Source organism: Bactrocera dorsalis, chromosome 4 (genome assembly GCF_023373825.1).
Source record: "Bactrocera dorsalis isolate Fly_Bdor chromosome 4, ASM2337382v1, whole genome shotgun sequence".
NCBI lineage: Eukaryota > Metazoa > Arthropoda > Insecta > Diptera > Tephritidae > Bactrocera > Bactrocera dorsalis.
The window spans coordinates 7,374,841-7,398,881 of NC_064306.1; the positions used below are offsets into that span (position 1 = coordinate 7,374,841).

The 24,041-nt window shown below is 33.2% G+C and overlaps 6 protein-coding genes across 16 annotated transcripts in view; 4 read left to right on the forward strand and 2 right to left on the reverse strand.

Annotated features, from left to right (window-relative positions):
• On the forward strand, positions 1-928 carry LOC105232164 (aprataxin-like protein). Its single transcript, XM_011213789.4, has 3 exons — positions 1-313; positions 374-599; positions 659-928. Exons 1-3 carry the CDS (start codon positions 143-145, stop codon positions 823-825), a joined length of 564 nt encoding a protein of 187 aa, XP_011212091.1. The 5' UTR covers positions 1-142; the 3' UTR covers positions 826-928.
• The window catches only part of LOC105232162 (poly(U)-binding-splicing factor half pint), a 25,854-nt gene continuing 2,653 nt past the window's right edge, over positions 841-24,041 (reverse strand). Inside the window, exons 1-7 of one of the 8 annotated variants that reach the window (XM_049454575.1) lie at positions 7,454-7,551; positions 5,320-7,015; positions 4,515-4,661; positions 3,229-3,464; positions 3,107-3,165; positions 2,338-2,841; positions 841-2,269 (exon numbers count right to left, since the gene is read on the reverse strand). In XM_049454575.1, the coding sequence (XP_049310532.1) occupies positions 1,201-2,269; positions 2,338-2,841; positions 3,107-3,165; positions 3,229-3,285 (1,689 nt within the window). In that variant the 5' untranslated portion in view covers positions 3,286-3,464; positions 4,515-4,661; positions 5,320-7,015; positions 7,454-7,551 and the 3' untranslated portion in view covers positions 841-1,200. Of the gene's footprint in view, positions 2,270-2,337; positions 2,842-3,106; positions 3,166-3,228; positions 7,016-7,453; positions 7,552-8,084; positions 8,251-24,041 lie in introns of those variants that run through there. The other 7 variants (XM_011213780.4, XM_049454576.1, XM_049454573.1 and 4 more) reach the window with 7 other exon arrangements.
• LOC105232161 (V-type proton ATPase subunit G) lies at positions 8,521-9,320 on the reverse strand. Its single transcript, XM_011213779.4, has 3 exons — positions 9,113-9,320; positions 8,895-8,995; positions 8,521-8,838 (listed from the first exon to the last, which is right to left on the reverse strand). The coding sequence occupies exons 1-3, from the start codon at positions 9,192-9,194 to the stop codon at positions 8,668-8,670; spliced, it is 354 nt and encodes a 117-aa protein (XP_011212081.1). The 5' UTR covers positions 9,195-9,320; the 3' UTR covers positions 8,521-8,667.
• On the forward strand, positions 9,619-12,661 carry LOC105232160 (gamma-aminobutyric acid receptor-associated protein). Its single transcript, XM_011213778.4, has 3 exons — positions 9,619-9,868; positions 11,738-11,935; positions 11,996-12,661. The coding sequence occupies exons 1-3, from the start codon at positions 9,779-9,781 to the stop codon at positions 12,062-12,064; spliced, it is 357 nt and encodes a 118-aa protein (XP_011212080.1). The 5' UTR covers positions 9,619-9,778; the 3' UTR covers positions 12,065-12,661.
• On the forward strand, positions 13,193-17,979 carry LOC105232159 (vacuole membrane protein 1). Of its 4 annotated transcripts, XM_029552782.2 has the most exons (7): positions 13,203-13,502; positions 13,587-13,755; positions 13,856-13,898; positions 15,138-15,667; positions 15,730-16,011; positions 16,065-16,371; positions 16,447-17,979. In XM_029552782.2, the coding sequence occupies exons 4-7, from the start codon at positions 15,309-15,311 to the stop codon at positions 16,879-16,881; spliced, it is 1,383 nt and encodes a 460-aa protein (XP_029408642.1). In that variant the 5' UTR covers positions 13,203-13,502; positions 13,587-13,755; positions 13,856-13,898; positions 15,138-15,308; the 3' UTR covers positions 16,882-17,979. The 4 variants fall into 4 exon arrangements, with proteins under 4 accessions (XP_011212077.1, XP_029408642.1, XP_029408641.1 ...); XM_029552781.2 differs by lacking the exon at positions 13,856-13,898; XM_011213775.3 differs by lacking the exons at positions 13,587-13,755; positions 13,856-13,898 and having other exon boundaries at positions 13,193-13,502.
• Positions 22,139-24,041, forward strand: part of LOC105232158 (rabphilin-3A) — a 25,538-nt gene continuing 23,635 nt past the window's right edge. The window contains exon 1 of the mRNA XM_011213774.4: positions 22,139-23,047. Within this exon, the coding sequence (XP_011212076.2) occupies positions 22,968-23,047 (80 nt within the window). The 5' untranslated portion in view covers positions 22,139-22,967. The remainder of the gene's footprint in view (positions 23,048-24,041) is intronic.

Consider the following 24,041-nt stretch of genomic DNA (forward strand, 5'->3'; position numbering starts at 1 on the left):
TGTTTTTGAGTGAATTAAAGATCTTTTAAAAATTATTTTTTTTTTAATTTGGAAAACTTAGCAGGGGAATTTACTTAATTGGTAAACAGCTGTCAGCGAAGCAAACAAATTTAAATAACTAAATGCAAACATAAAACTTGATATGATGAACTCGATTGGTAAAAGCTGGGCTACTGGCCTTTTACATACCATTAAAGATGCTAAGAATCTTATAATATCATCAGAGGATGCTGTAGTGATAAATGACAAGTATCCGAAGTCACAGCATCATTATCTTGTACTGCCAAAAGCCGACATTCCGGATATTTTCCATGTAAGCTATTTGTAATTGGTATTTTTTCGATCCAACACTTTTTTTAAACAAATTTTACAGCTAAATCAAAGCCACCTACCATTGCTAGAGGAACTATTTCTGCTTGCACAAAATGTGATTGAGGCAAAGCGTTGCCATTTAGACGATTTTAAAATTGGATTTCATGCCCAGCCTAGCATGCAAAGATTACACTTACATGTAATTTCCAAAGATTTCGTATCAGACTGTCTTAAAACCAGGAAACACTGGGCTAGTTTTAACACTAAATTGTTCCTGTATTATCAAGGTTTTTAGCATATTTTTGATATTTTGTGATTTTCTCCAACAATAAATTATTGCAAATAGATGTGTATGCGCTCATAAAGGCAGGAGACCGGATCCAACGACTTGACAAGGAAATAGTGCAACAGTTGTATGCCTCTCCTCTGGAATGTAATCAGTGCAAGTTTGTGGGAAAAAATGTACCAGACTTAAAACGACATCTACTAGAACACTGGTCCCATAAACAATAACAAATATCAATACAAGATATTAAAAAATAATTCATTATTGTTTAAATACTTAACATATTTATTAGTAATTTTACAGAAATTAAAATATTTCTTCTTTACTTAATTTAACGCCATTTTACACGCGAATACATTCATTACATCGTCAACGGTCAAAGGTTTAAGGAGGGGGAACTAGAAATGGTAATGTCGAAGAAAACTTCAGCTGTAGACAATTAGTGCACATAAAAGGAAAACCTTAAAAAACACTCGTTTTTTAAGTATGAAAGCAATGACGGGGATTTGGTACAGTACCATATACATTTGCAGCATGATGCTTTTAATTTTTTACCACTATTATTGGGCACACTTTTTCTCATTTCGTCGAAAATTATATTTTTAACCCGATAGATCACCATGATCAAAAAGTGATTGATCATATAGTTCGGCAACAACGCGGCGCCCACCAAAGAAGCGTCCGTGTAAAGCATCACGTCCACGCATTGCTTCAATAGCGCTTGAAAACTCGACAAATATTTTAACAATTATTTCAGCTTCTTCATCATCTTCGTTCTCCGTTTGTTTTTCATTGAAAATTATCACACGGCTAACAGTGCCGAATTTTGTGCACTCTTCTTGTATCTCCTCTTGCAGTGTTTCGTCTACATCCTCTGGACCGACCATGTTTCGCAGTATGATCACACGTGACTCTTGTGGTCGCATTAGCCTCTGCATAACTAGCTGCCGTGCGCTCTGGCCTTTAATCGACATATTCTCCTGCTGCTGTAGCGTCTGCGTTTCACCCTCATCCATTAATTTTTTTTGCAATTCCTCCTGCTGTGCCTTCTCGTGCGCCTTTTTCAGTTGCTCTGAATTAGCAGATTGTAAGTTATGCATCGCTGTCACATTATTCGCGGCGGCCACGGCGGCTGCGGCATTTGCACTTACTGCCGCGGCTGCAACAGCCGCTGCGTGTTGGGCGGCTTCAGCACCCAGTACTGTACCAGCACCAAGATTACCAATTGCAGCCATTGAAGGTGCGCCCATAGTTGGTGTTGCTAGAAGAGCGGTTTGTGTAACAACAACTGGTGCAGCAGCAGTGGTCACATTTGGTATACCAGGTGCGGCACCCAATAGATTTGGTGGTAGGGCTGCTGGCGCTTGGAAGACGCCAGCGGGTAGGAATGCAGCGGCACCGCCAGTAGCAGCAGGTACGGCAAGACCTGGTGGATGTAATGCACCGGCAGCAGCAATTGGCAATGCGCCCACCTTAGCTGCTGCAGCTAATGGAGAAATACCCAGTGTGGGAGTAGTTGCAGAAAGGCCAAGCACGGCGTTGCTGGCAACTGCATCAAGTGCCTGTATCTTAGCGGTGGCGGCAGCGGCGGCCACAGCAGCGGCTGTGGGCATTGTGGAATTCGTGGAAGCGCAAACCAAAGCATTTGGCGGTGTAATCGAACGGCCCACTCTGCAAGTTAGAAAAAAATGCAATAAAATATTTTATATTTAAAGGGTGTCAAGACAGGAAAAATATACCTCAGTAATTGGCCGCCCAAATCGAACAAATTCATGCTGGCGATAGCTTCATCCATGGCCTGTTTGTTGGCATATTCGATGAAACCATAACCTTTGTGTGTATGCAATGATGTTCCTTGCGCCAATTTGCAATATAAAATTGGACCAAATGCCTCAAAAACACTTTTGATATCCTCTTCGGATAAATCTGGATGTATGGAGGCAACATAAATGCGATTGAAACTTTTTGCTTCCTCTTGTATCTCATCAATCACTTGCTGCGCTTGTGGCATATTGCTAGGGCGGCCCACCTTAATGTTACGGCCACCCATTAATGCGCCATTCATTTGCTCCAATGCTAATTGTGCACCTTCAGGAATTTCATATTCAACAAAAGCGAAACCTTTGTGCTTCTGAGTGATGGGATCCCAAGACATGTTGATCGATTTTATTGGGCCAAAAGGTAGAAAAGCCGCGCGTATGGTATCCTCTTTTAGTTCAAATGAAATACTGCCGACATACACTCTGCAAAATAGGAATGTTTATGTTTAATAATGATAAAAAAATTTAATAATTTTAAAGGAATAAATAAAAAAAAAAAACTCAGATCTTATCAGCTATTTATGGTAGGCACATGCGGCGATTTAAATGTGACAAACACTCATTAACTCGAGCAGATTGTTGTAACATTAAAATTACCAGTTCACGAAGCAAATATGCTTTTACCATGATTCACATCAAGGTTTGTTTTTACCAAATAATTTGTATAAGTTTTGACATTTTCACTCACCTGCACATGAGAGCGAGTGCCTGCTGGCGCTGCACCTGTGTACGTTGTGATGCCAATTGCTGCAAAAAAAATGCGTCAATATTAATAACTGTGTATGGTCATTTTATCACACAAAAACTTACTTGCTGCTGATGCGCCAATGTTTGTTTCATTAATACCATTTTAATACTTTGCTCCATGGCATATTTCTTAGCCTTACTGACCGTATCATGTTGATCGGAACTGAGTTTTGGTAGTGCACCACCCAATAAGCCAAGTAGTGCCGAACGTGTACCAGGACCGAATTTCACATCGCCTGTCTGTTTCAGATCATAAATTGGCTGCGAAATGTATGGAATTTTCGGTTCCGAGGACTTGCCTAGAATATTAGGAATATTAATTAATAGCGCACAAATTAATTTACCCAACAAAACGTTTGTTGGTAAATAGAGCAACAAGCAATGTGTTGTTCCAGCTGTGTTGAAAGGAGTTTTTGAGGGGTGAAAGCGCGAAGAACACTTTTCTTATTTTGTGGTTGAAAAAATCACAAGAGTCATTCGATCGATCGTATAGAGTCTGTGGTTCATTGTTATTCATAAATATATGTGTCAATAAGTGAGTGTCATACCGTAATGCTCGCTTATTACACGTCAGTGGTCCTTTTGTTTGACTAACTATGAAAAGAATGTAAATCACAAAAAATCATCAACATGTAAACAAGAAATTCATGAGAAAACCAAAAAAAGGTTTTTTGACATTGTATTATAATTTTTCCGCATCTTTAATCACTAAATATTATTATTTTTGTAACATTTTCATAACTAATTAGTGGCTTCCTTAATTTTCATTATTGGTATCTTATTTAGCCATTCATATTTAAAGTTTAGTTCTTTTGTTTGGTTGAATTTATGCAAACCCTTATTAGATCCCACAATAACGTAGCGCATTACACTCACTTGTTGGCTCACATACCATTATATTTAATTTTTTGAAATGGAAACAAAAGATAATTCGACGCCTGCAAGAAAGATAAAGACAAAAAGAAAAAACATTAATAAACAACACGTTTTGAAGCTTTCTAAGCGCATATCTTCTCTGGACGCGCGCGTGCGCGTATCAGCTTTATCGAGCGTTGTGCATACGTTGAGTGCGGTTTTAAGTTTCACTTTCGCTGCAACTTTCATAACAGTCAATCGAGTTTGGTTGTTGCTATTATTTAAGCGTTAAAACCACTTTGGATTTTTTTGTTTATTTTTGTTTGGCCAACGACACCGCAATTCACGGCAACAGGTGTTGTTAATCGGTTACTTATTGTATATTCTATTTTTGAGTAAAGTCGTTTATCTACATTTCTTTCTCATTCACATGCATTCATACTAATGTTTTTTTTATGTTTTGTTGTTGTACGCAGCAAAGTTGTAAAACTTACAATTATCAGGCTAGTAGTAGCAGTTTTTCATTTGTTTAACGCATACTTTTCATACGCAATGTGTGGCACGCGTTAATAATTTTTATTTGGCGACTTAAGACATTTCATTCTTTGTATGTCATATTTTTGGTTTATTTTTGAGAAAAGCTGCAAAATGTAAGAATGAAAGAAAAAGCACCCAAACATTAAAAAAATTAAAATAAAATACGTAGTAGTCTGTATAAATCCAAAATACGTGAACAAATTGACTTTTTTGTATATGAAACATGTAATAAGAAAGATGCACGGAACGGGGATTTACGCAAATATACCCTGGTTAATGCTTAAATTGAACTTAGGCTTAGATATGCGGCTATGGCTAGGTATGTATATTAAATGCCCATAATGACACAAAAAGCTGATGAAAAATACATACAAACATACATACAATATAACACAAGCATAAATGAATGGCACTAGTGATAGGGCTAATTACGGTTGGAAAATTGAAGTGCGCGTATGCCAAAGTCAAAATTTAAAAATAACACGGACCAACGGACTTAACTGTTAAAAAAAATACAAAATAATTGCCAATTTTATGAACTTATTAAAAATTGTCATAGTGTACACCTTATAATTAAATATATTTATGTTTAAATTCAATTAATTTGATGCAAAGCAGTTACTCGTCAAATAAATTTAAAAAAATATGTATATTTACATATTTATAAAATATAGAACTTCTGTTTTATCACATGTAAATCCCCTTTCCGCGTACCATATAGTTAACTAGTACAGAAATATAGAATAGAATTAATGAAGCGACCTTATTTCATCTCAAAAATCTCTTGCCCTCTCCAACATTTGGTGATGCTAACGCAATTGGCTTAAACGTTTTTATTGGACACATTTATACATTGTCACTGTGAGAAGTGGGTGAGTGTGGTTTTGAATCACTTCAAGGGCACGTTTAATAAAAGAGAAAAAAATAAAAAAAGAAATAAAATCCGCTGAAAAGATAATAAGAGAGCAACAGTGAAAAAAATTAAGGAATTTCGGGATATTTATGATTTTTTTACGCATGTACTATAAATGTAATTTATTTACTATTATTTATTTCTGTCGATTGTGAAAACAAATCATTTGAACATGGGTAATTTATAGCTTTTATCTGCCAGAAGCACTGGTTAGGGGTATAGAAAATAGAACATCTCGATTTATGTAAGTATGTATAAACGATCATATAATTATTTATGTATATGAAAAAGCAGTTTGTTTGTAATAACTGAAGAATTTAAAATTTTTTTGCACTTTCCAAGGAAAAAAATATTTTACAAAACAATTAGATTTAAAAATGTATATTAGCATGCAAGTATCTAGAAAATTCTAAATTGAGTATGTCTTAGCAAATGCTTCCCAAAGACGTTTTTTACGTTTATATTAATATTTCCAAAAACAGAAGTTATCCAAACAAAACAAAACATAAACATAATATATACCTTTACTAACAAAATTTGTAACTATAAGTTTGTAAAAGCTGACTATGTTACCAAATATATTATTCGCTTTTCAAACTTCCTTATTATAAAGTTAATTGAAAAGTTGTATATTATATACGAAGAATAAAAATGTTGATCACAGTCAAAGCTTGGTCGTTTTTCTCTGCTTATAATGGATCACATGGGTTAATCTTTTTCTTGAAAATTTAGTCAAAGAAAAGAGGAACTAAATATTTTTGGATACCAGTTAAATATTTGCATAAAAAATCCAAATATACAAATTTATGCAACGGCGTTTCAATGATGTTCGAATTAAGAAGTTGATATTAGTGCAGTCGGGAGAACGATGTAATAGTTGTGCTTTGCAGTATGTAGGCGTATGACACCTGCACCGGTTCAATATGGAATCAGAAGCAGAGAAATTGAACTAAAAAATATACTTACAAAAAGAAATAAAAAAAGAAAAGAGAAGAAGAAGAGAGAATCAATATGCGTCATTAGTTCGAAAACATCAGCAACTTTACGAAAAAAACATATGTACATCAAGCGTTGGCTATAAACGTGGTGACGCCACTCACAAATCAAACCACAACACCGTCAGTCTTACTCGATGACCATAAAATTGGTACTACAATGGCGATTTTTGCATGTATTACGCTGTTGTAGCATTATTACATGCCCATTTACTGAATTTGAGTTAAAGTACTTGTTTATGACATTTACCAGCTTTATAGGTTATTGTTGCCCTTTCTGAAAGTGTATCAACCATTTTCAAAACCAAATGTATGTATGATATCGCTTTAAAGTTAAGCTTTTTTTTGTACATAACATAAGTTTTTCTTAATTATTATCGTCGACAAATTTCTTTTTACGATTTTAAAGCGTTTTATTAAATATATTGTGTTTTCTCTCAACTCTTGCAGTGTTTTTACTTTTTTTCAATAGGCGCTAGCTCACACGGCAAGCAGAAGAGCAAGTCTCACCTGACCCTGAGAACATCACAAGCGTTAAAGTCTGCAATTACTTAAGCAGAACAGAAAAAACAAAACCGATTATTTAGTAAAATACAGTTGATGGTCTGTGAGGATGTGTAAGTATGTTATTGTGAAACAGATCGAATTTTTGTTAAAGCTTTGAAAAATTCGGTCAATTTATGTTCTTATTTTAATGTTAGTTTTTACGTTTTTTACCTAACTAGTTTTAGTCCACACGCTTTACGCTGCTTACAAATTATAATGTATTATAATACTATAAACACAAGCATATTCATACTGGACAATATTTTTCGGTAGTAAAAAAATCAAGCAAACCGTAACATACAAGACCCTCGTAACAATTTCGGAACACACAAACGTATGTTTGTATCTTTCAAGTATACTTTGTTACCATTTATTATGATTGAATAAATAAAATAAGAATTGATCTATATAAAATGTAATATAATATACATAGTGCACTTACCCGAATCCGAGCGAGATTTTTTTGATGGCACCATGCCGTCATTTAGTGGATCATCTGAACGTGACTCTGAAGACCGCGATTCTCGTTCATTGGAACCCTGTAAAAAATAAACAAATAAGTTAAAACGAATTTTTTTGATTTTCTACAATTTAACAAAAAATAAATAAAAAGGGATATACTCCAAATGCGAAAATGGTGTCGAAATGTGTGCACAAGCGAATCGTTAAGTCAAACGTGCACTGCGTAAACCCCATCAAGGTTAAAACCACATTTAATTTTTTTGTTTTAATGAAAGGTGAGGGGTAGATAATAGCCCACCTATTACCCGGTATATACGCGTTGGAACGGCGGCGAATAGCCCTCTTTAGTAGTAATGCCTTCTGCCTTATTGAAAGTTTTAGTATACACACACAAATTCCCGCCGTACATATGAAATGCAAAGAGCTTTACTATATCCATATTATTTGTTACTCACTAAAATTCATTATAATGTTTATACATTTGTTTTAGTTTAATCTTTGAATATCCGTAATATTCATGTTGCAAATCAATTCGCTACATATTCCACGCCATTTTCTTTGCCGACGCTAGTTATAATAAAATTTTGCAAACTTTAAACCTGTAAACTTACCATATTTTAGTAGAGAAAATTAATATTTTAATTGCAAACCTGATTTGCAATACTTAATTAACAATTTGCTAATGATTCTACAATTTCTTTTGAGATAATTGTAATAAAACTGATGTGAACTTTCACGTATATTAGGATCCCTTCAAAACGCTGCAAAAAATTTCGTCAATGACAACGAGTAAAAACAGTGCTGACAGATCGTTGAAATTTAAAACAAGTTTTATAAAGTAGTTTTTTTCGTGATTTTGATTGTATTATTCAATCATAAAAAAAATTAAACACATTTTTTTATTACGTGCATTAAATATGTACTTTATTGAAAAATTTGGTAAAGTTGTGTATATTGACTAGTTGAAAATTAATAATTTGTTAAATAAAATAAAATTAACTTTAGTTTTTTAATTTAACAAATTTAAACTATTTTAGACGTTGACTATTAAAATTAAAGCATTCGAGTATTTAATTCAAAACAATAGGACTACATATAAAGTTTACTATTAAATTCGCACATGCACAACGTGTGTCTTCCGACTGAAATTTTCATCAAACATAAAATATCATTGGGTTAACCATTTCATGGCTCTTATTTCTTGGAATAATTCCTATGGACGTCCGATTTGATGTTGTAAACTAGATCTAAAAGATCACCGATTAATAAATCCTTCCGATTCTCCACCGCCTTTTTTAGTTCTTCCATTTTATTCTGGGTATCCAGGTCAATTTTTAAAGCAACTCCTTCTCGTGAGCCCATGTACTGTAAAAGAATGGGTGCATTAGTGTTGAATCCCACATTTCCTATAGGGAACCCACCTTCGCTTCATATTCCTTCAATAGACGTTCGCGCTCTGCACGATATTTTTCAATCTCCTCAACCGCCTCGTCTTTCGCTTGCTTCAATCGCTTTGCCTTGCCTAGTCGTGTAGCGAATTATAAATATTTTCTAATTATGACCTCAAATGCTTAATAAGAACATCCGCTTATGTCGGCAGCGAGGCAACAGCAATGCTTTTAGGTGAAAATATACTTACGTTTCCTAGCTTCGGTAACCTTTTCTGCTGCTTTCTTCTCGGCAGCTAGAAGTTGTTGTATCCCTGTGGATTGGCTCGTCATTTTTATTTAAAATTACTCCTTAAATACAATGATTTATGAATAAATCTGCTACGAGGAAATTACCACAAGGAAAATAAATATTTGTGTTAAATGACAGCTGATTACTATGACGAATGATTTATACGGCAGCACTGATCGAGTGAGAAGAGTTGCTTTTAAGAGATGTGTCGAAATATGATCACTTTTTGTTCATTTCATAATAATAAATTTTTCAACAGCGCTATGCTATGAACTGATTAATAAATACATCTTTAATTCTAATTAAATGATGTTTTTAACAAATTTTTAACAAACAATAATATTTTTATAGAATGTTTTACTCATATAATTTTATATTCACGAACGACATGCAACACTAGAGATTTGTGTCACAATATTACTGTAGATGTCGCTACTCCGTTTTAAGCTTCGTCGATTTCAGAAGAAGACATTTTGTATTGAAAACTCAACGAGTAAAGAGCAAATCATAATATCAACGTAAATAATCTTGAACGAGCAGGAAGTTGTGAAAATCTAGTGAAGTCTGGAACTTGAAAATATAATTTACTTAACTGCTGTAGAAGAAATATAATTAAAATACAAAAATGAAGTTTCAATACAAGGAAGACCATGCATTTGAGAAGAGACGCGCTGAAGGAGACAAAATACGTAGGAAGTACCCAGACCGTGTACCAGTAAGTAGAATGAAAAATTTTCCTTGCATTTGTATGCAATTTTATAATACACTCGTTGGTAATGATTCCATACAAACTTAGAAAGTAATATACATACATATATGCGTGCGATTGTGAAGGGAGTATGGGGTTTTCTTTGTTACGAAAATAGCTAGGTGGGGGGGGTAAAATGCAATAAAATATTTCGTAAAAATTGCGTCATAGAAAATAGATTCTTAAAAAATGTATGATAATATATAAACGTTTAGTTGTAAACAGGTATATATTGTTTGTATATTATTTTATACAACAACTTTGTATACGCAGTGAGTAGCATATGCATACATTTTCAACAATAATACAAATGTATATGTGTTTTTGTTTTTCGTTTCGTATTGCTGTTTTCGGTAGCAGTGTTACCAACGGTATAGAAAACTTATAGTGATTCACATAGGGATAATGTTTGTGGAGTATAATACAGCAGTAGAAATCAGAATCAAATTGAAGCGATTCCAAATGTTTTGTCAAGGTCACTATGTCGAAACAAAATATTGGCAACAAGATAATGTATAGAGGTTATTGGCAGCAAAACATTTCATTATACTAAAATTTAGAATTCTTAAATTATCAGCTGATCAACTTTTTTGTTTGCATTCAAAGTGGTCAAACAAGTATCTTATAATGAAAAAAAGCGAAAACGCCAATGCGCACAAAACATTAAACATAATTCTGCCTTGCAAAGAGTGAAAAAGGTTTAATTGTTTACTCATTTTAGAGAGAATATATAAAAGTATACATGTGTGTATATATACTAAACTGTCGATTTTTGTTTTGTATTGTATATATTCTATTCGGCCTTATTACTGCGCATATAGATTTACCTATTTGGTATACGTGTGTTTATGGCTTGACTTGTTCACATGTGTTTATATACATAAATATTTTCACATTTTCTTTTATATTTATTTCTTTGCAAATTTTTTTAACCTGTTACATTTTCCGAATTTCGTACTATACGTACTTTACAAAAAGAAGTATCAACTAAATTGCGAAAATTGCAGCAAATATCTTTCGTAGTTAGTCATGTTGTGATTAAATTACATATATGAATTTCACAAGGAACCCGCAATTTATCTATGCCCGCACATGTGTTTTTAAATTTATATTTCCAAAGTTCCCTTGCTGCATATGTTTTCTGTGGTATAACCAGTTTTCTCTTGTTCAATGGACTTCAAAATTAAGTCACATTGTTTGACAAGAATTACAATCCCTGCTACTTTTTAAAACTACAAATAGATAATGTTCTTGGAATTTATTTGAGTGGCCAATATTTGAGTTTACGGGCACAAAGGTATTTCGACAATGAACCAATAAATATATGCGTATTTCTAAGTACCAAGTTTTGCTGGCGTTGCTTATAGTAGTAGAGAAAAAGGTCAAACACATCAATTTTAGCAATATGTGCACGGAATAAGATAGTACAATCAACTTTGGTTCAATCTGCCTTGTAGAATTTGAAAACAGTCCTTTGTAAAGATTATGACCGCTCTGTTACCTACGCAAACCCCTAATGTTAAATCAGGTATTCTTCAAGGAAAGTGCGAGTGTGATTTACATATCCCTTCATCAGTTCGGTATACCTGTTCTTATATCTAAGCATGTTATTTTCTTCTTTTGCCTTATGGCTACTTGAACACTCATGTTACAAGGTCATAGTTCAGTATTCATTTAGTGCTTGTTGAGTTCACAGTCACTACTGTTGATAAAAAACTATTCAGTGCTTGTATGTACTTTTGAGTGTGAGAAATATACATTTTAGATTAAAGTTAAAACTTTCAAATATTAGCCACAAATTTAGGCACAATTTAATTTTATTCTCAACTTTTACAGGTCATTGTGGAGAAGGCGCCTAAGGCACGCATTGGTGATTTAGACAAGAAAAAGTATTTGGTTCCATCTGACCTAACAGTTGGTCAATTCTACTTCTTAATTCGCAAGCGTATACATTTGCGCCCAGAAGATGCATTGTTCTTCTTCGTTAACAATGTAATTCCTCCAACATCGGCTACTATGGGATCTCTATATCAGGTAAATATAAACAAGTGTTTTGTATGTATAAATGGTTTTAAAATTGAATATTAATTTTAGGAACATCACGAAGAAGATTATTTCCTGTACATTGCCTATTCTGATGAAAACGTATATGGCAAAAACTAAGTAGCATTCACATTTTGGGGGAAGGCGTGTATTGCGGCGTTTGAAAACGGGTTGCTGTATTGCGAAGAAAATTACAAAGATGAAAATTGAATAATACAAAAAAATAATTAAATACTTTGTGCTGATTGAAAAAAAATTGTTTGAGTAATAATATCTTGGCGAAAAGGGAAGGAGAAATTAGTGAATATCAGCAAAAAAAATTGATAAATTTATTAAATATAATATTATATATATTTAAAAATATATACAATGGCTATATATTATGTATATGCAATAATTTGTGTAGCTATAAATATTAGTTATAACTATTATATTCCAATTCATCTTTTATTTTTACGGTACTACCCCTGGGTTTGGTACTTTCAGAAATTTTTAGTTCTTACAGTTATAAATTTTTTTGACATTATACATTTTCCTTTTATAATGATTATTTTTGCAATGCGATATTACAAAAACCTATACTATTTTCTTCCTTTGATGATGGACTTGTTCATCACCATTTAGGACAAAACGTGTATAAATGAATTATTTTTAATTTTTGAATAACAAAATAAATGAAAATCGTGCTTGCGGTATTCCTGTAATATTAAAATCAAATCTTTTTTTTATGGGCCTAATGGTTATATACTGATATCCTTAGATGGATTTATGAGTTACTTACTAAATTAGGTAAAAATTCTTAAGCCGATTCGAAACTACAATATATTGAAAAGCGATTAACGCGAAAATATATACAGTTTTAAATTAATCGATAGGAAGGGTTGAACGGTTTCAACTCAGTCGCAAAAACTTTAACCGATAGTTGCCTTGCAGTGGTATTAAGTTTCTTTTTAATAGAAATATTCAAAAATATATTGATAAAGCAATACAATCCAAACAACGAGGTTGTTGAGCTAATATCTTTTGCTTTAATAGTCAATTCAAATCTCAGGAGCTGTCGTCTCAAAAATACTAAAATATTTTACCGATATTTTTTTATTATTTCGATTGTTAGCAAAAATTGTATTGCTATTGGGGAGACACATTGCACTAGCTACTATGGCAACACTGTAGCAATTTCTTTGGTAATGGCAACTCTATTGTTCATATCAGCTGTTTGCCTGAGTCCGAAAGGAGTTTCTGTCAGTATTTTTCTTTTCTCAAATTTTTGCTGACTGACATTCGAAATATTTTTATTCGGAGTATAATATTGGTGATGGCAGTTTAATCGTTTCTTCAATTGAATAATTTTGCTTTAAGTTGTGGATTGTTCTTTAAATCCTTAATCACGGGTTAAAAGAGTAAGAAAAGTGAACAAATGTAAATTAGATATAATTGCATAGTAAATTCAACGAATTTATGTTTGAAATTCGCTTAAAATACCTGAAGAACGTTTGCGGAATTACACAAACAAAGAAAAAACTATTTCGAACAGACGGAAGCGCGAGAAACCCAAAAGGTAAATACCATATCATGTGCTACACCAGTGTTAATTTGCAAAATGTTTCAAAAAATTTTTTTAATACGTGACTGTTTATTCAAGGTTGTATAGTCGTTTTTTTATTGAGACCTTACACTAGGTTTAGTTGCAATCGTGTACATTTTGTGATCACCAATGCAGTCTTGTCAAACAGAAAAAGGGCAGTGAGGGTGTAAAATTGATTTTCCCTTAGTATATGGTAGCACAGTCGGCCGTAGCTCTGCACTCATTTGTAAGTTATCGAAAATAGGCTTCTAGTATATATATATTTTTTTTATATTATTTTCGTTTGTTTAATTTACAATATTAATTTACTACTTTTCGTGAATTAGTTAAGCCATAAGTTGCCAAGTGACGCTCCAAAACACGAAGCAGGTAAAATACGCGTATGTATGTGTATTTATATACATTTAGTATTTGCAGCCCTTAAAATACCGTGACCGTGCAGTTTGAGTTAATTTGCTAGCCTGTGCTTATTTTAAAGTGCTTTTGTACCTGTGTCGGTCTTATGCAGTCATATGCACTAATGCAGATTATGCTTTTTAACCATGTTATTCTTTATGATATGGAATAGCTAATGATTTAGAACAACCAAACCATTGGCAAATGTAAATATTGCTAAATCTTTTGTAAGATAGCAAAACTGTATTGAACGTTTGTCATAAAATTGGCGTTTGTGTGAATTTATTTTCGCTATATGTATGTACATACATGTGGTGCTCACACAAAAATAAGCTAGTATGTTTTATTTCAAAAATGCTTTTTAATACATATTTAGATATATTAATATGTATGTGTATGTAAACTGCCCCACTTCTCACCGTAGTATAGTATGTGGTTTAATTTCATTGGTGGGCCGGTTCGCATGTTAATTTTTTTATTTGCTTTGTTTATTTGGTACTTGGCACCATTTGGTTATAATTTTTCCCTATTTGAGTGATACTCAAGTTTTGTGCTTACTAGTTTAAAAATTAATAAGAATACATAGTCGGAAAGGTATTGTGCTAAATCGTTGAGTATTTATATCTTCTTTAACTATTTTTTCGAAATGTAAGGCGCCTAGTTTTTTTTTGTAAAAATGTACAAATAAAAATAGTTCACAGCACCCAAATTTAACAAGTTTGCCAGGTGTTTAAATGTCCAGAAATACATTGCTTGTATGCTTATGCAGCTGTGTACACAAACTGTTTATTAATAATATGTTTCAAATATTATTGATTTATATGAGCTTGTCAATGTGTACACACACATTCATACACAACCACGTAATGTATTTTACCCAAAGTTCAATAACCAGCATGCTTTAACATTTTATACTTTTGTCATAAAATAATCAATTATTTAAATTTGAATAACTGTTCCTGTTTAAAACAGTTGCTAAGTCATGACAAACAAATAAAAGTGTAAAGGTAGATCGCATTTAACGATAAGACATATTATTATCATCTGCCTTATCAGTGACGAAAATTAAAATTCACAATGCTTGAGGGCCAATGTAATTTTTAGTTAATCTAATATCTTCCCAGTCACTTCTTATTTCTACCTATTACGGAATGACTGCGTGATATGTTATCTGCATAAAAACATTCATTTAAATTTCTTTCTTTCTCGCAGCTCGTTCTATTAACTCAACATAAACGCTACAACAACAACAAATCACTCTTGATGCATGCTATTTCTCTATGAATTAGTTATTGCCGCTCTTTATTGTCTAAGCTAAAGTAATCACCTAAGATACTTAAACAATTTTCCAACACTTGCATCCTCCGAACAACGGTATTTTAAATGTCACAACATTTGAAAAAGAATTCGCCTACTAGCCGAAATCGTAAGCAACAACAACATCAAACACAAAATGCAGACAGTGTAAAACAAAAAGCAAATGCCTCAGGCAACCAATTAACTGCCAATAGAAAGTCGAATGGCGGTGTACCTTGGTCCAGTAACAGCGCCTCTACGCCTAGTGGTAGCATCACGTCATCCGTGTCGGCACCCGCACTTATGCGTAAAAAATCACAAACCAAACTGCAAAAGGAGAAAGAACGCGCGGAACGTGAGACGCTAGTGCTATGGCGTCGACCAGTTCAGACTGTGAGGTATTGTGGCCTCGAGTTAGTGACGCTAGCGCAGACTTCGGGCAAGCGGTAAGCATGCACAATTATTAGATGTGGCACAAATATTAATTTGTTTTTAATTTTTATTAAAGTTTACTACAACAACGTGGTTTGCTTGCGGCACTCCTAGTTTTAGGTACTATATTTAGTTTTATTTATTATTTACCGGGTCCACATCAGCTGGTTTTGGATGTGGTACGCCGCAATACTTGGTTTTTCATCTACTGGACCGGTTTGGGTGTACTCTCCTCGGTGGGCCTGGGAACGGGACTGCATACGTTTTTGTTGTATCTGGGACCACATATAGCTAGTGTAACGCTTGCTGCATATGAATGCAATTCGTTAAATTTTCCGCGACCCCCATATCCCGATGAGTAAGTAATGCATGACATAGTATATAAATATCTGTTTAAACGTAATTATTTAGTATTATCTGCCCGGAGGAGCCATATGCAAAGAAAGTGCCAAATCTTTGGATGATTATGAGTAAAGTACGTATGGAAGCTTTCCTTTGGGGTGCGGGCACCGCTTTGGGAGAACTGCCACCTTATTTCATGGCAAAGGCAGCACGCCTTTCTGGCTATGATCCCGACGATGCCGAGGAGTTAGCTGAATTCGAGGCGTTGAAAGCCAAACGTAATCAAAAGAATTTAAGTTTAATGGATAAGGGCAAATTATTTATGGAACGTGTTGTAGAACGTGTTGGCTTTTTGGGCATTTTAGCATGTGCAAGTGTGAGTTGATTAAAAAAATAGCGAAAATTTATACCTGAAGTTGTAATAATCAATTCTATTTTTACTATTGTGCAGATTCCCAATCCGTTATTTGACTTAGCCGGCATTACATGCGGTCACTTTTTGGTGCCATTCTGGACTTTCTTCGGTGCTACGCTTATTGGCAAGGCCATTATCAAAATGCACATACAAAAAGTTTTTGTTATTATTGCTTTCAATGAGGCGCTTATTGAACGTGCTGTTGATGTGCTTGGCAAGTTACCCATATTGGGTAAGAAACTACAGGAGCCGTTTAAAGGCTTCCTTAACAATCAGAAGAAGCACTTGCACCGCGAACGTCAACCGGCGGCTGAGTCTGGTAACTTATTGTCAAAGGTGTTTGAGACGTTCGTCATCTGTATGGTTTGCTACTTCATAATCTCGATTGTTAACTCATTGGCGCAAAGTTACCACAAGCGTTTGCATAAGAAACATGTGAAAAAAGTGAAGAAACCGATAGCAAAGGATTAGGTAGAACCGAAGTAGATGTAAAAACAGGCTGCAGTTTGTGGGCGGTGGTTGTAGTGTCGTTTGGAAGAGCATGGAAAGCGTAAAAAATAAAAGGAGTAGTGGAAATGACTGAATTATTTTGGCATTGTGTTGTTAGCGTTGAAAGCGGTGGGTGCGGCGCCCATTACTTGCATTAACAATACAATATTCTATACAAATTGACTATATGCCCACTAATGTTGTGTTTAGCTAAATTCCTTATTAAGATAAGATGAGCAATCATCGTTATGAATTGAATTATAACAAAAAAAAATAATATAAGACATCATCAGCGCAAATGACTGCCGACAAAAAAGTTCAAGGTGGTGCCGTTGATGAATTAGTTAATTTTTTTTTATGTGAATGCTGTTTTACTATAAATTTTACAATGTGGTTTAAGTTTATCGCAATAACAGCAGAATTTCAGCAGTTATGTAGCCTTATGCTAATTAAGTCATAAGCAGCTAGTCCTAATTTGTATGTGTGCGTGTACAAAAAATATAGGAAAAGTACGTCTCATAATGAAATTCAATTAATTTCACATCAAATTACACATATGTATAGGTATGTCTAAGAATATATGAGTGTGTATTGTGTGCATTTATTTTAATGTAAATGAAATTTATTTTCGTGTACCAAAATATAGCGGAGCAAGGACAAATAGAAAGTAGTATAGAAAAGCAAGTAGTGTGGAGAAAAAAGAAAGGAGTAAATAAAAATTACAGTTATATGTAGTCGCGTTGCAGTTGTATTCTAGCATTAGTTGCGTGATAAAAAATTTTAATTAATAAAAACTAAATTAAATTAAAGTAATACTAAGCGTTAAGTAAAGTAATCGGCCAAAATGCAAATGGAAAATAACAACAAGCATTAAATATTATAAAGATATAAATTTAATAAAAATCCATTATGATAAGCTTAAAACATTCATTGAAGTGAAAATGAAAAGACATTTGTGTAAAAAACGGGTTTAAAACAAGATTTCGAAACAGACCGTTGTGCGCCATTAATGGCTTTAGCAAAAATTGTATGAACAAAAAAATTAACAATACGAAATATTTAACATTAAAAAATTTAAATTGAGCATTTGCATACGACAAAAATACAATATAATAAATAAGTTTAAAAAAAAGTATGTGGTTTTATTGTACTTATGTTAAGGGGTTATATTCACTTGCGATTTTCAAAAAAGCGAATTTTCTTTTCCATCGAATATCGAATATACTTATGCATATTTAAAAATATTCTACGAAAATTGGATTTGATTTGCTCCGACATATAGTTTCAGAGATATAATTTAGTGTAATCTGCTATCTAAAGTTAACACTTTTTTGTAGAAAATTTTTTTCGATAGGGCTGAACCGAACAACGGGGAATTTCTTCAAGACCTTCTTAGATGTAGTTGTCATGATCAAAGGAGTAAGGTTTCTGATAATAATTTCGATTTTTAATCTGTTTTTAACTAAAATGAATTTTTCACAAAAACGAGTTTTTTGAGATACCGTCATTTTACGAAAACTTAAAATTTTGATAAATCGTTCGATCATAATCTCCATTCCTCTATAGTAATGCAAATTTTGTTTGGTTTTGGGTTTTTGAAATAATTTGAATCGTGTCTAAGTATCCGGAACAGACCCTGATTATTATTCCTCGAAATTACTTCAGGAATATTTCTTATGTAGTCGTAGGAGAGAAGAAGGATGTAGCTGAAGTTTTCTTCCTTTATCTTTAAGGGATATTTTTGAGCTTTTGGGATCGTATTCTCAGCAGTAAAAACTTGTAAGCTTTTGAAAGCTCACAACTGCATAGCGACACCTTGAGCTAGGGGAGCAGAAGGACGCAGCGGAAGTTTTCTTCCTTTATCTTTAAGGGACATTTTTGAGCTTTCAGGATCATATTCTCAGCAGTAAAAACTTTTAAGCTTTTGAAAGCTCACAACATAACTGTACCTAGAGCACAATTCCCACGACAGCCGGTTCTACGCACCGGAATTGACCCGCATATTATCCGGCCAAGGGCTGTTTTTCCGGCGATCTAACCTTGTTTGGATCGGTAAGTGTTAATCTATGGTACCTAGAGCAGTTAGGAATTACTATTAATGTTTAATAGGTTTAATGACATTGAGAAGTATATTCCCTTTTAGATTGTTATATTCTAATTTCTCAGTGTAGAAAATGCCTGCAAAGCTGTTAATGTTTGGTTTTGTTGGCTGTTGTCTCGTAGGAGAACCTTTGTCGTGCTAACGCGTCCTCATAAATTGGCTGTCTAACGGCTGTAATAGACACTCATATGCATGTGGTGAAATATGAATAATGTAAAAATTGTGCAACAGCAACAAATGCAAACATACATATTTACATAAAAATGAAGTGAACACAATAATGGCGCAGCTGGTGTGTAGCCGAGGCGCTTTAGCAAGATAATCAACAGTAAATACCAGTACAAAGTGATGAGCTTATGGGACTAATAAATCAGAAACACAATGATTTATGCTAAATAAATATTCTTTTTATCTAAATGCAGGCGGTGTATGTATGTATGTACATATGTATGTATGTGTGTGTAAGTGTTGTAAAAATGTGAATTTGTGGAAAGAAACCATTTCATTCAGAATTAATTAATTTTTTAAGGTGTAATTCTTTCGAGATAAGATAATTCTAAAAATGTTAATATTTTAAGAATATAGATACATATGACACAAAACTGAATACTAAACTACACTCTTCTCTAATTTTTTTTTTTAATAAAATAAAATTATTTGCAGAATATTCAACTTTTTTCTTATATTTTTTATGATTTTTTACAGCTAATGTCTAAGAAATATTTTCTATTTTAATTTTTTATGTTATAACTATATCTATTTATTTTTTCAATTTAGCGGCATAAATACTCGTATGTCCAAAACAAAACCAGCAAAAAACGGTCTCACGAAAACTGATTACGTTGTCACCCTCAAAATTTTGTCATAAATAAATTTCCCCAAGGAACTAGGAAACTGTTAGTAAAATCGCCGAAAAGTGCACGAAGTTGAGCGCCAAGTTCATTTAAACCACAATTAACGGTGACTTTTGGCAACGTTTATTTTGGGGTTAGTTGCAGTGCTTTCATTGTTAGCGATAGCAGCATTTATGATTGCTATTGTTGTACATACATATGGCACATACACATACAAATACTCATACACACTTAAGCATAACAACGTGTATGCTCTTAAAATCCACCCTCTACATTGGATGGTCGTCAAACTCTCCATCAAATTTGTCAGAGTTTGCCTTGTGTTCGTATAGCGAGTATATGCTTGTTTTTGTAGACACCCCTTTCGCGCTATGCAGCTGAGTAATCAACCGTCGAAGCATTTACAAAGTGCTAAGGCGCCTTTAACAAGCTAAGCGTGGACACGGTATGCCTTGAAATGATTAAATTGTCCGCTTTTAGGAAAACTTGCACCGTAGGGGGTATTCACAGAGTTCAAACGCGTGGCGGTCAACTGTGTGAAACAGGTACATGACATGACAAGGACGTTAAGCCGTATTACTGTACTTTAAGACTTACTACACAAACAATGGGGGTATTCACAGGGTTCCAACTGTAATTTTAATTTAATCTAAATCGGCTGACATGAATAAGTAGATTTACATATATGTGTATATAAAACTGAAGGAAGATTTTTTTAATAAATAAATAAAAGGAAGCATATTTATAAAACTTAATACACTTTAATAATGTGTGATTAATTTTGATAAGTTTCGGATACTCTTGATTCTGTAGCCTATCTTCAGGGGAACTTCCGAAAGAAGAAGACTGGCGGTGAGAACGATAATTTAGCTCATAATTTTCTAAAATCCAAACACACAAAAAACGTTATTACAATGGTTGAGTATGCATATGTATGTACATACATATACATATGTATAATGATCGAAGGACCAGTCAGAGTTTTGATTTAAACAAAAATGACGGCTTACGAAAAAGAAAAGTATTTTTTATGCAAAAGAATGGCTTAAGCAATCGAAATCGTTATAAAAAAATTGTATTTTTTCGACAAATATCTATGGAATCGTTTTTGTTTTGAATTCACAAGTGAATATACCCCCTTAAGTTTATATTAATTTATTAAGAAAAATTATTATATTATTTAAATTATAAAATTATTATAATATTATTTTGATATTAATTTAGCTATTTTCAATTTTTAATCTCAACATTTCGGATTAATAAAAATAGATTTTAATTTTTTAATACCAATTTTGGTATTAATAAATTTTAAACCGTCGTCTTTACCATTTTGTTTCAATTTTACATTATTTTTATTATATTGTTATTATTTTTGTTGTTGTAAATTGTGCTAAATATATTTTTGATTATGCTTATGAAATAAATAATTATTATATTTACTTCAATATATTCGCTTTTGTCTTTATTTTATATATGTATGTATATTTTTTTCAAGCTAACATATTTTCAAGAAATTATTTTGATTTGTTAATACTTTTTGCAATATTACTATTAAATATATTTTATATTTTTTTAATATTTTCCCTTAATTTTATACAAAAAAGTTTATAATTTATTTAGTTTAATTTTGATTTGTTTTACATATAGTTGATATATTTTAATTTAATTTATTATAATATATTTTATAATTTATATTTTTTTATTATTTTTTTTTAATATTATCAATTAATTTTGTACAAATACATACATATGTATATTTCTATTTTTAAAAATATTTTATTATTAATTTTTTTATTCATTTATTTTTAATGCATTCGTATATATGGAAATTTACATACAGATATTCTGTTCATTAGACAGTGAACACGCCTTATCGTTTTTTTCTGTTATCTCTGCCTCCTGTTAGCCATTTTCGTTGCAGACACGAACGTGCTGTGCCCTCACGGCCGAACAGGCATGCAAGTGTACACAAACGTGTGTGTGTGTGTGTATGCATGGCGGATTTAGCTTGTGGGGTTGATAACGCACGCACACTAGCACATACTTGCACGCTTTCATATACATACACATACAATACATTTGCCAACGTAGTGGGGTTTTCGGCACTGAGGCGTTAGTGTTATATTACAGCGAATATTTCGTGTTCTTGTTGTTGCGTTTGATATGCCTTGTTTTGTTGTTGCTTTTTATATGCCTCGTTTCGTTGTTGTTTTTGGTTGTTTATTTTTTCTTTTTGTTGCGTTCAAGTGCGTTCGACTGTGCAACAGGCGAGTGTATCGTCGGCGGCTCAGACTAGCAGCACTCCAGACGCCGATTGTTTGGTTAAGCACTCAGTACATTGCCGTCGACTGAAGAGGGCGTATCGCAGGCGCCAAAGCACGGAAAACTGTGAAAAAGTGAAACAAAGCCAATTCGGCAAAAGTGGCAAAGAATAGGTGCTGCTATAAGTGGCTACAAAAAACATTGTTTGTGCATATTTTAATTAAAATACGGTGTGAAAGCAAGCAAACAGCATGTAAATTAAGGAAAATTTGTTAAAATAAATAAAAATTAGAAAGTGTGAATATTCAAATGCAAATTATTATTTTTATTATGTGCTAAATACGCATTAATTTGTGCAATTTGCATGTAGTTATATGCTATTGGCATGCACCAGCTGTAGCTGCGCCGAAAAGTATGCAATATACACAACTGTATATGTGAGCACCAGTGTGGCTGTGTGTGGTGCATGTTGCTAGCGAGACAACCACTTGTGAATATCGAAGTATTGTGTGTATTTTCAAGGCGAAACAGGCACAAAAGCAACAACAACAACGCCAACGTTAGCATGCCACACAACAGCAAATACCATAATAAAGTTTCTTCGAAATATTACAATAACAAAAAGTGAAATATACAGCACCCAGCATACGCCGTGTTGTACACAACAAAAACAACAAGGAAAACAAGAAGCACATTGAAGGCGAGGTTTTAACTGACAACATTTAACAGTATTGCTAACAAACGACAAACACAATAGCCAAAAGCACTATTTCTCAGCGCCGCCAACACACCACAAGCAGGCTGTCAGTTATTTACACTGCCGTCGCCGTTGCTTATTTACAGTGCAGGAAATGGATTTTCAAAGCCACAACAACACCAGCGGAAATAAGTTTGTCTGTCCCAGCGACAGACAATTGGCATTGAGAGCAAAGTAAGCAAACGTGCACACGCACAGTTAGATCTTTTAATGCACCTCACTAATTAATTATTAATAATTTTGTGGTTTTTAACTCGAAACGTGTCTGTGTTTAAGAGTTAAGAGTTGGTAATTACTTCTAATACGGACATTAAAAACAATTAGGTAGTCGAAAGTTGTAGCATATTCAAGTTTGGTTGGCTGATAACGTTACCCAGCGAACAAATGTTAGAGAAGGCAAAAGGATTTTTGTTTTTTTTTTCTAAAGAGCTGTTCTACAATTGCTATTTTAATAAACTTTTGTGAAAAGAAGCGACAAATTAAACATTTTAACAAAAATCTATGCTAAAAAATATTATTTATAGTAAAAAAAAAAATCAGAAACATAATCGAAATTAAAATATTATCTGAAAAATATTGTAATTCTTACGAAAAAATGGGAGGTCCAATATCAGCATTTCTGACAAATGAGCAGCTTGATCGCAATAAATCGTACTAATAGAAAAATATTATCGAAATTTATCGATAAATCAATAATCTGTGAAAAAGTTCGTCAAGTTAGCTTGTCAAATAAAAAAATGTTCCATACAGGGAGTTAAGTTTGATAGATTCTTTTGTATGCTATATCCTATAGTGGTCTGATATCGGCGGTTCCGACAAACGAGCAATAAATCGCAATAATAGAAAATATATCGAAATTTATCGATAAATTATCGGACCGCCAATATCGAATTTATCTGAATTTGATCCGATAGCGGCGGTTCCGACAAACGAGCAATAAAGCGCAATAATAGAAAATATATCGAAATTTATCGATAAATTATCGGACCGCCAATATCGAATTTATCTGAATTTGGTCCGATATGAGCAGTTTGAGTGCAATAAATCATATAATAAGTAGATAGTTATCGATATACTATCGGACCGGTAATATCGAATTTATCGGAATTAATTCCGCTTCTAAAATGGAGCTCAGTATTCACTACAATATTTGCTGAAAGTAGCTCGA

What these genes read in the sequence shown, in the direction of transcription:
- LOC105232164 (XM_011213789.4), top strand. Translation starts at nt 143, where the DNA reads ATGATGAACTCGATTGGTAAAAGCTGGGCTACTGGCCTTTTACATACC. An exon ending in ACATTCCGGATATTTTCCAT is followed by an intron (nt 314 to 373) that starts GTAAGCTATTTG and finishes CAAATTTTACAG; the next exon opens with CTAAATCAAAGCCACCTACC. An exon ending in ATTGTTCCTGTATTATCAAG is followed by an intron (nt 600 to 658) that starts GTTTTTAGCATA and finishes TATTGCAAATAG; the next exon opens with ATGTGTATGCGCTCATAAAG.
- LOC105232161 (XM_011213779.4), bottom strand. Translation starts at nt 9,194, where the DNA reads ATGACGAGCCAATCCACAGGGATACAACAACTTCTAGCTGCCGAGAAG. An exon ending in GGTTACCGAAGCTAGGAAAC is followed by an intron (nt 8,996 to 9,112) that starts GTAAGTATATTT and finishes CTACACGACTAG; the next exon opens with GCAAGGCAAAGCGATTGAAG. An exon ending in TGAAGGAATATGAAGCGAAG is followed by an intron (nt 8,839 to 8,894) that starts GTGGGTTCCCTA and finishes ATTCTTTTACAG; the next exon opens with TACATGGGCTCACGAGAAGG.
- LOC105232160 (XM_011213778.4), top strand. Translation starts at nt 9,779, where the DNA reads ATGAAGTTTCAATACAAGGAAGACCATGCATTTGAGAAGAGACGCGCT. An exon ending in AGTACCCAGACCGTGTACCA is followed by an intron (nt 9,869 to 11,737) that starts GTAAGTAGAATG and finishes CAACTTTTACAG; the next exon opens with GTCATTGTGGAGAAGGCGCC. An exon ending in CTATGGGATCTCTATATCAG is followed by an intron (nt 11,936 to 11,995) that starts GTAAATATAAAC and finishes TATTAATTTTAG; the next exon opens with GAACATCACGAAGAAGATTA.
- LOC105232159 (XM_011213775.3), top strand. Translation starts at nt 15,309, where the DNA reads ATGTCACAACATTTGAAAAAGAATTCGCCTACTAGCCGAAATCGTAAG. An exon ending in GCGCAGACTTCGGGCAAGCG is followed by an intron (nt 15,668 to 15,729) that starts GTAAGCATGCAC and finishes TTTTTATTAAAG; the next exon opens with TTTACTACAACAACGTGGTT. An exon ending in CGACCCCCATATCCCGATGA is followed by an intron (nt 16,012 to 16,064) that starts GTAAGTAATGCA and finishes GTAATTATTTAG; the next exon opens with TATTATCTGCCCGGAGGAGC.